Below are 11,159 nucleotides of genomic sequence, written 5' to 3'. Positions count from 1 at the left end.
TATAGTCATCAAACTGATAATAGCAACATGCTGGTGAAAGAGAGAAAAAAAAAAAAAAACTTGTTGCAGATGATCTGGAAATGTATAACAAGAATTTTAAAATAAATCATACTCTTTTTGAACATATTATGTGGTTACAAGTAAACACTATGAACATTATTACAGAGAAAATAAAGGCTCTCTGCTGAATATTTAGGTGGATAACAATCATAATTTGAGAGGTGCCACCTCAGATTGTGACTCTTGGCTTATTCAAATATTTGTCAAATTACAAATTTTTAAAAGCTTGACAAGGGTTGTCAAAGACTCTCTTCAGAGCCTCTTTTACATCCTTGTTTCTCAGACTATAAATCATAGGATTCAGCATGGGGATCACTAGTGTATAAAACACTGAAGCCATTTTATCAGTATCTAAGGAATGGTTTGATTGGGGTTGCAAATACATGAAAAGGAGTGTCCCATAGAAAACAGTGACAGCTGTCATATGGGAAGCACAGGTAGAGAAGGCTTTCCGTCTTCCTTCTGCTGAACGTATCCTCAGGATGGCCAAGATGATCTGGAAGTAGGACACCAGGACAATTATCATGGAAAAGAAGAGATTAGTAGCTGAAGAGATATAGACTACTGTCTCTGGCATATGGGTATCAGAACAAGATAAAACTAACAAAGGAACATTATCACAGTAAAAATGATTTATGACATTGAAAGAACAGTAGGACATCGAGAAAACACAGGAAGTGACAGTCACTGCTGTAGCTAAACTGTAGGAATATGTAAGGATGACGAGTAGAAAGCAAACCTTACGTGATACCACAACCATGTATAATAGGGGATTACAAATGGCCACATAGCGGTCATAGGCCATAACAGCCAACATGAAAATCTCAGCAACAATGAACACTAAGAAACCTCCATGTTGGGTTGCACATCCATAGTAGGAAATGGTTTTCTTCTCCAGCAAGAAATTAACCAGCATCTGGGGTGCAATGACAGTGGAATTGCCAAGATTGATGATTGCCAAGTGTCTGAGGAAAAAGTACATGGGAGTTTGAAGTCGTGAATCTATACTTGTGAGTGTGATGATTCCCACATTTCCAGTCACTGTCACTCCATAGATTGCTAAGAAGATAAAGAAGAGGGGAATTTGAAGTTCTGGATTCTCCGAGACTCCAATGAGAATGAATGTGGTCACATGGGAGAGATTTCCTGGAACATTTTTGATCAGTTTCATCTGCTATGGGGATAAGTGAGAAAACAGTTTATAAAGCCAAGAATGATTTCCTAGAACTTGCAACTAAACACTGTTTGATTGAGTTGTTGGATGTCTGGATTTGAAAGTGGAGGGAAAAGTTAATATTAAATGCAAAACTCAAAAGTAGAAATTGAGTACAAACTCTCCATCCACAGCTAGTTAGCTACATGAGATGGTATTGTGAGGAACTCCCACATTTAAGTCTCTGCTCCTTGAGTTAAAAAAAATGAATAGCTGCATACATTGAAAACTTTATTTTTCCTTGATATTTCTCACACATAAAAGTATGCTAAGCACATAAAAATGGTCACTAAACACTTTTGAGTCAATTCACTTAAAGTTATACAATAATTTTACAGGAAGTCTTTTCCAGTCCTATTTAATTTCAGTACCCTCCTTTTGCAGATCATTTATAATTTACCCTGTTTATACCTGACTGCATAAGGTAGTTTTCACGTTGTTTTCTCCTTTGATCATGTAGTTCTTGAGAGCAGGCATTGTCTTTTCCCTTTGATTTTTTAGTATTCCCAATCATTAGCAAATATTTTGACTCATAGCAAGCTCTTAAAACATTTTAATTGACCAATTGATTGACAAATATTTTTTCTACAGAGAAAATCAGTTACAATTTATCATGGGATTTACCATGGAGGAAACCATGTGAGGACTTTAAATTCATATCTAATATCAGTTCATAGTAGTTAGGTGAATCCTTCCAAAAGTATATAAAATATTACACTAAGTAGAACATAATGTTACCAATGAATTATAAGAAAGTCACACTCTCCTCTGCCTTGATCAAACCTTGTTTGCTTCATTTCTAGATGCAATGTTTTAAGAACTATACTGACAAACAGAAAAAATATTTTTTACAAAATTGAAATTTTAGCACATTCCTATTAGTGAGGGAATAGAAAATGATTAACCTAGATAAAGGAAGAGAGGAAGTAGTAGAAATTAAACTCCTTTCATCAGATTTTTAAAGAATGTCAAATATGAAAGATTCCTTTTTTTAGTTCTGCTAGGTTGATCAAGGTAGAAATAAGCACACTGAATAGAAGTGTGGAAAAGCAAATTTTGGTAAAATTAAAACAAAATTATATTAAAATCAAACTAGTAAATCGAATGGCCTAATTACAGAGCCTGAGAACTGCTATCACTGAGTTCTTGAAATAGAGGCTTAATTGAAACCCATTTTAAAATTCAGAATCTACATGATTGTGAGAAGATAATAATTTTCTGAACTTCTCTAAGTTATTGACTGATAGAAAAGAAGCTAAGCTATTTCAGCTGGATTTGGGGTAAACTGCAGTACTTTGAATTAATGGTTCAAACCTGGATTCAAGAAAATATAAAGTTATAATTGTGACTTCTGTCTTGCACAAAGATTTTGGTAGTATTGAAGCTAAAGTAATTGTAAAAATATTCCAGGGAGTTTTCTTACTCCTAAATATCTTTCATTGATAAATGCAGAGAGACTAATATTCAAAAGTCATTTGAAAAAAAAATAGCTTTTCACAGTTCCTCTGTGGCACAATATACTCATAGATGTAAACAAACAAACAAACAAACAAAAAACAAAAACAAAAAAATAAAGGTTCAAGTCAGTCCTACCACAGTCCTGTGTTGAAGTATAGCTTAGGCCCAGTGAGTTCAACTCTAATCAAAGACTGAGAGTACAATGAGGTAAATTTCATGTAGTAGTCTACTGAAACCAGTCCCAGCTGTTGTGATTAAATTTAGTGTGAAACTTTTTACTTTGGAAATCAGCAAAAAAAAAAAAAAAAAAAAAAAAAAGCTTAATTTGTCATTTTGTTGACTATCTAGACTTATGAAAGTAATGGAGAAAATAATGGAGATCAAATTTCAAATTCTATTTATATATTTCCTTTTTTTCTTTTTGGAAAACCAATGATTAAATGCATCCTTGAACAATACTGTTTCAAGCTCCATGCAAAGTATAAGATGGAACACTACCTCTCAAAAAGTATACTATGGGAGTGTGATCACTTTTATGAGAAACACACCCCTTTTATTTTATAATTTTTGTTTTGATACTCATACCTGATGATCAGCATCTTTTTCCTGCTAGCCAAAAAAACCCAGATTCATTTAATATAATGGCTAAATCCACAGATTTAATGAATTACTAGTAAATGATATATTCAATGAGGCTAAATGGTGAAATGGGTTTGAGTCTATAGATTTCAATCCATTGCTTTAAGGTGCCCAACTATATGGCTAAGATCACAAGAGCAATTCAAGCAGTGAAGAGACTCACATGAAGTTAACTTTGTGGAGAAATAATTTTGCTATTTCTTGGGGAGAACATTAATTAATATATTGCTTAAATTCAAGATTGTGGGATTTTCTCTTCACTTCCAACTGTCAGTTGACCCTACTAAGTTGCTAGGAAAGCTGAAAATGGTTGCAAAGAATCAGAAGTCCCCCCACCCAGATCCAGAATCAACCCAAAACATTGTTATCTTATGACCCCACCAAATGCTTTTGCTTTGGGTCTATCAAAGCTTGTGTTTTATGTTCTCTTGGTTTTTTCTGGCTTCACCCAAATTTTATGGAATGTTAACATTTGTTCTTATCCATTTCCCTCTACTTTACTTTCAAGGTGACTTCTCAGGAAAACTGCCTACCTGGATAAATGTGGTTTATCTGTGGGTATCCTTGTCTAAACCTGTATGATAAAAACCTTTGAAAATATGGATGAGAGGGAGTCATACCTCTTTTCTGGATTCTGTACCTCTATTAAATGACCTAACACATTTCTTTATAAAACTATTTGGAAAAAAAAAAAGGAAAAAGAAAAAGAAAAAAAACCCTGAGATTATGGCATTATTTTCCCTCATGAACAACAATTTAGAAAACTAATGATTATCAAAAAAAAAAAATTCTCCATGTCAATAAATAATACAGATGACAATGGGTTCTTATCTGCATAGAAGCAGGAGGGTATGTCACTGACACATCAGCAGAACTTCAAGAGACATTGAGACCCAGGCAAAAGGTCTTTACCAAGTCAAAGCAAAGTTGATAATTCTTCTCTAATTCTTCCTTACCTCTAATATAGTAGGGGACCTTCACTTTTCAGTACTTCATATATTATTCCTCAGCTCCACGCCAATGCAGACATTCCTGTATGATGTGAAATTCTATTTCCTTACAAGACTAGTACTCTTATCACATATTCATTGTGAGCATGCTTAGAAGAATGGGAATGATCATCCTCCCTCTTGAACTCAAGTCTCTAAACAGAAGGTACATATATTCTTTTTATCATCTTTTTAAATGATCTTTTTATTTTCCTCTTAGTAAGTTGCATTGCCCCTAGTCTGAAATAAGCAGTAATCATTTTATAAAATAGTTAATTACTGTCAAGCAGAAGTTAGACACATTGGGAGAACAATTATCACAAATTCTCTTAAACCATTACATGTAGGGTGTTCTAAGTCTTGTCCAAATCTACCTGCCTCACAGAAACAGCTCAGAAAATTCAGGCCTTTGGTCATCAGAACATTAGAGATAGACTGCTAGGATTCTTCTTTCCAGAACTTGTAATATCCACAAAATCCCTACAAAAACATTTTTAATAGTATATACTTCTGGAGGGATATATACACCAGCTGAGAAAGAAAGACTTGGAAGTTTACTTATTTCTCCAACTTGAATAATTTATATTCAACTACTTTGCACAAACTCCATGATTGTTTTCACCTATGAGTAGTTCAATGCATTGTCTGCTCACTGTTTCCTACTTCAATTCTCTAGCACCCTACTTCTTAAAGTGGGGCTTTTAACCTCATATGGAGTCTCATAACTTAGTGTGGAGACTGTGAAATTATTATTTATTATCAGTAACTGATCTGTATACCTATTTTTATTATTAGTATAGCTTTTTATTGACAAAACAAATGCATGAGTAATTTTTCAACATTGATCCTTGCAAAAATTTCTGTTCCAACTTTTCCCCTCCTTTCCTCCACCCCCTCCCATAGATGGCAAGCAGTCCCATACATGTTAAATATGTTAAAATATATGTTAAATACAATATATGTTGTATACTTATTTTAGATACCTATATGCCTGGGATCAAATAAAAATCTCAGGTGAGAATGATTCAAAAATAAAAGTTTAAAAATCCTTGCTCTAGTGACAAGTGTTTTGCATTTTAAAAAACATTCAGCTTCCCTTTCCCTACTTAAGATCATCAAAATATTTGGAGACACCCAGTTTTGAGAATAAATGCCTGATAAGTAGGCTATACCCTGAGCTTGACACAATATATTGAAAAATAATATTGGACTCTTCATGATCTCATCTTCTTCCAAAGTATATTGCTTTGACCAGCACCATGTGTTTGCTACAGGATTTCATCAGCCTAAAGTGATTCATCATATCTCTTGTATGCTTACTATTCCTGTTTCTTATAACTGGTTGTACTCCTGTTACTGCCACACTTACTCTGGTTCTGTACCTAAGGGATGATCACTAAGCTTTATGACTCTTATGATGTGAGACAATCAACTTGGAGTCAATTCCTATAGATCCCAGGAAGGTCTGCATTGACCATGCAAGAAATTACTGTGCGAACTGCTACTCAGGATCTAAAAATATTGTGATGTGGTCCACCTCACTTGTATTTTTAAATGTATATAATCCTTGCCTTTGTTCCACAATGTTAAGTCCACTTTTTCAGGAAGGGAGGATTCTATTTGCAAGCTTTTGCCTCACTCTAAAATTAATTAAACTATTGTTTGATCCCTAACTATCCTGAGTCTGGCCTAGTTTGTTCAGATCCAGACATTTACAGGTTACAAGTCAGTTTCAGTCTAGTATAGAAATATAATCCTGTCCTATTCAGATCATATTTTACCTGTCCCCCTTCCTCAGGACATATCATATCTGTGGTACTCAAAGAAAGCAATGTCATCATAACTTTTCAAGCAAGCAAAATGTCATATAGAGTCAAAATTATTCTCCTTAACTATCAAATATATTTTTCTTATAACCCAATACAAATTATTTGATTTCCTAGGATATAGTAGTTATGGTTGTTGCTGGAACACTTTTCAGTTGTGTCTGACTCATCATGACCCCAATTTGGGACTTTATTGAGAAAGATACCGGAGTGACAAAGATGCACATTTTTTTCCTTTAGCTCCTATTACAAATAAGGAAAATGAGGCAAATAGGTTTAAGTAACTTATCTAGGGTCAAATGACTAGTAAGTTTTAGGGAAAATTTGAACTCAGGGGGATATCTGAGCACTATCCACTGTGCCATCAAGCTGTCCCTTAGACCAGGTAGTCAGAACTCCTAATCCCTTATTCACATTCCTTCTGATGACATTTGAGAGATTCATTGATAGGAATGGATTCGGAATCAAGAAGTCCTGCTGTGATTGATTATCAAACTAGCACAGAAATGCTGAAGATTTCTCTCTAAACCTCCTCCCCTGCCTTGGATGAACTGTGTGATCCATTCTGAGCTGTTTAACCTTTCAGTATCTCAGACATATCAGAGAGTGAGCAAGAGTTCCCCTTATATTGAAAGAAATCTGTTACACAGTTGAGAATAAAATGGTCCAGATAAAAATAGTAAAAGTTCAGTTTTTTTTTTTCATTTTAAGCTCATAACTTAGTTTGTTTTAAAAAAAATGGATTTCAATAATGCCCCATTCTTGAAGTTATCTAAACTCCATGGAGACAGAAATAACTTTCCTGACTTTAGAGTGAGAGATGATTGTCTATGGAACACAATGAAAGTCATGATTAGAACATTGAAAATTACTTTGATTTTGATCACGTTTTTCTTCTCTGGTAATAATAATAACAAGAAATCAGAAACTAGTACAATAGGATAGTCAATTTACCTGCTGAGGAGAAAAGCTGTACTCAGAGCTCATATGGCCCAGCCCCATAAATCTTACTAAGACTTTTGCTTGTTTTCTGAAGCATCTTGAGTCCTCGGATAAGTAAAAAATTACATGTCTCTCACCTCATATAATTCAGGGAAAAAAATCTCTAATGTACAATATCTTCCCCAGGGGGAAAAAGTAATATTAGGGGCTCATTAGTAAGGCCTCTTTTAACATCATCCTGCTCCCCAAGTGGATATGTGAAAAAGGGAATTGGCATAATTATTTGTAAAATGTTATCCTTTTCTCATGGAATATTGAAGGGAATTATTTTTAATACATAAAAAATGATGTAATAGTCTCTTAGCTTTCCTCTATTTTATTCTAGCTGGTCTCATCCCAAATAAATCTTATTTATTCCCAGTGCTGCTCTCATTTCCCCTTCCTTCCTAGATTGTTCCATTCTACTTCTGTATTTGAGTTTTATCATTATTAGTAAATTAAAATTTGTGAATTAAGAATCTATTCAATATTTTCATATATTCAAAGATATGTCTCTAAAAAGAGTTATGTTGTAGGCATATTTTCCCCCCCTAAGCAGTCTGACATGCATGGGAGTTACAAGTGTAAAATACTTTGTGGTGAACTTAGGCACCAGAGGTTATAAAGATTTAAAACAAAACAAAACAAAACAAACAAACAAAAAAAACATAGATAAGAGATGGGGTGGGGGAAGTTAATCATATGATTTTCTGTTCAAACTTGATTCTTGGTCCATTAGGCTGGGCTATTTGCCTTCATTAGGTTTGGCCACTGGGTTGAGTATCATCATGAGCCAGACTCAGCTGTTTCTATGGCACAGCAGAAGATATTCCAGGTTCAACAAACACACACTGCAAAGGTTTTTTGGTATGTCCAGCTGAAAGACATCCAGTTTGCCTCCTGCTTGACTGATTCTGATCCCAAGTCAATCTGGCTTTTTCTGGATAGTAAGGGAACTCAAGCAAATCAAGATGGTTAGTAAAGTCAGAAGCCATTCCATTTTCACAATGGTCGCATGAGTCAAGTGGCATAACATGTATTAATCAATTGCTAATACTATTTTTTAAGTGCCTACCATATGTGAAATTGTAGGTGAGATGGATATAAATGCAAAGGAGACAAGCTTTAAAACATACTAATGAACTACATTATGTTGAGGAATATTCATTCATTTGTTGAGAAAATATTAATTAATGTCTGTTGTATATTGATGCTACTAGCTAGTGATATTTGTCAAAGGAATTATGAAGAGTCCTTTTTAAAAATACAGATGAGTATTAAAGTAGTTGAAATTAATATTACTAACTATAACTATAGCTTATATATGTTTGTAAATAGAAGAATATAATTTAAATTTATACAGTAGTCTTAACTTGGTCTGTGAATTTAAAAGAAATATTTCCTATGCCATCTTAAATATTTTATTTTATGCAATAAAAACCATCAGTATAAAAGAGGTTGCAAAAGCTTCACTAAACTGCCTCAAGGAGTTGTGGCACATGAAAATGTTCAGAATCCCTAAAAATATTCACATAACAAATATATTTATTTTAAAATAAATTATAAATACCCAATATTTATTAATCAGATTCTTGTCTAGGAGCAAGTTGGTGGAGACAGATAGCACTTAAATAAGAATTCTCTACCTCATAAGTAAATATTTCATTCAGGCCTCTTATTGATTCACTCACTTCATATTTTTGAATAACATACCCTTAGAGTCACTCTCTTTACTTTAGGAATCAGACGGTCTACAAATATCGCTTTCTGATCTAGGATCTTTTCAAGGACTTCTTTATTCCTTTCATTGCTTATCTTGCTTGGTACTGGTTTGGGTCTCATGTGCCAGGTGTCAGTAAGTCAATAAATATTAAATGTTTGACCTGTTTCAGGAAAAATACTAAACATTGGATATATAAAGAAAGAAACTATAATCCCTCCTAGAAGAGCATACAATGCAATAGGGAGAAAACATGTAAACAAATAGGTACTAAGTATATATAAGACAAATGAGAAGTAATCAACATGAAAAGGTAGTAAAAATAAAGGAAAAGCTACGGAAAAGTGATAAGTGCTACTGCCCAAATCTATTATTATTTTTTTTTTATCCAGCTTACTCAAATCAAGACTTGTTCTCTCAATCAAGGACGTCACTCTGAACATTTTCCCTCAATACCTGTGTCAGACTGCATTTTGGAATATATAATCTTTACTTTTGGAGGAGGAAAATGTAAACCACTATAGTGTCTGCCAAGAAAACCCCAAATGGCATTATGAAGAATTGGACATGACAAAAATAATTGAACAACCATAATGTTTACTTGGGCCTATATATTGATGTATTGTTGACACGGGGAGAAATTTTGTTTGGGGTGTAGAGATTCAATAAATGAGCATATGACACTATTTTACTTTTTTTTTCTAAAAGAAAAAAATAAGAAAAACATTTAGCAGGAGAATGGAGCAAATTAAGTTATGTAAGCTGAATAACTAGCCCATCAAATATAAGAAACAAAATATCTTACCAAAAACTCCACTGACTCAATGATGAATGCAGGTCATTTATGGTGTGTATGCCTCAGTTTCCTCATTTGTAAAATGTAGATAGCAATGCACCTATCTCTCACAAAGTGGGATCATATTTGTCAAGTGCTTAAGGAACTTCATAACTAATTTTAGTTATGAAATTAGCTAGCTAGAGCAGAAAGTAATGCAAGAAGTTATTTCCTTCAGCCTCCCAGTCCAACTTACAACTATAGTGTAAGAAACAAAATATCTTACCAAGAACTTCATTGACTCACTAATGAATGCAGGAAATATTTATTTTATATTCTTGCAAAAACAAAAACAAAAACAAAAACAAAACAAAACAAAACAAAACAAAAAAACAAACAAACAAACAAACAAACAAACAAAAAACATGGGTACCTAGATTAGTAGACAAACTTTTGGAATGGCAAAGACAGTGTTTTATTTTCTATCTTGAAGAGCAAACCTCTCACCCATTCTCCATTAAATGGTTGTTACAAAACGTAAAGAGTATGAATCTCTACTTCTCATTACATAGACATTCCCTACACCCAAGGAGCTTACATGTTTATGAAAGCAAAGTTCAAAGGGTTCCTGTTCAAATCCAAAACCTTCACCCTTCATTATTCTTTGATGTCCTTGTGGGTTTTAAGTTTCTAATTTAGGTTTTATTTTTCCAATTTAATTTTCTTTTTTGTTTATTTATTAAACAATTTCTATAACAGCTTTTTTATTTTCAAAATATATGCAAGGATAGATTTCAACATTTTCCTTTGAAAAATCTTTTCTATCAATTTTTCTCCCTCTGTCAACCCTCTTCCCCTTTCCCTAGACAGCAAGCAATATATTGTAGATTAAACATATGTAATTCTTCCAACCACATTTCCATATTTGTTATGCTGTTCAAGATTAATCAAATCAAAAGGAGATAAAACACTGAAAAGAAAAAGAAAACACTATCACCAAAAAAAAAAAAAAAAAAGTGAGAATACTGATCCATATTCAGTTTTCACAGCTCATAGTTCTTTCAGGCTGCAGATGGCTCTTTACACCACTTTAATATTCATAGCTCTGTGGAGACTAAATTCCCATCTAATACTACTCATTTTACAGTTGTGAAGATTGAAATCTAATGGGGTTAAGCAATTTGCTCAAGTTCAAAAAGCCAAAGACTTTCATTAAATAATTTCCACCGTAGATGTTCTTTCCACCACAATAAACTATTTGATTTTTTTGACGTTGTTCAAATATTCAATATTAATATGAAGATTTATCATATTCTTGATGTTCATTGTTAATAAGTGAAGTCCACAACTTTATTTTATAAGACCATAGACTATAACTAGAAGAATTCATAGAAACTATGTAGTCCATCTCTTTTCAATTTTATAAATGAGGAAAATGAGACCAGCACTGTCAAGGTCAAGGTCACATAGGTACAGATTACAGGCAAAGGATATAGAC

At 33.4% G+C, this 11,159-nt stretch overlaps 1 protein-coding gene across 1 annotated transcript; it reads right to left on the bottom strand.

Moving 5' to 3' along the window:
• Positions 1 to 268: 268 nt before the first annotated feature.
• LOC127541576 (olfactory receptor 8J2-like) lies at positions 269 to 1,231 on the bottom strand. Its single transcript, XM_051966799.1, has one exon. The coding sequence runs from the start codon at positions 1,229 to 1,231 to the stop codon at positions 269 to 271; it is 963 nt and encodes a 320-aa protein (XP_051822759.1).
• Positions 1,232 to 11,159: the final 9,928 nt, after the last annotated feature.

The sequence above is a fragment of the Antechinus flavipes genome, chromosome 6 (assembly GCF_016432865.1).
Source record: "Antechinus flavipes isolate AdamAnt ecotype Samford, QLD, Australia chromosome 6, AdamAnt_v2, whole genome shotgun sequence".
Taxonomy (NCBI): Eukaryota; Metazoa; Chordata; class Mammalia; order Dasyuromorphia; family Dasyuridae; genus Antechinus; species Antechinus flavipes.
This window is presented reverse-complemented; position numbering and strand designations above follow the sequence as displayed.

Bases quoted from the DNA above. Each gene is read 5' to 3' on its own strand.
- LOC127541576 (XM_051966799.1), bottom strand. From the start codon at position 1,231: ATGAAACTGATCAAAAATGTTCCAGGAAATCTCTCCCATGTGACCACA.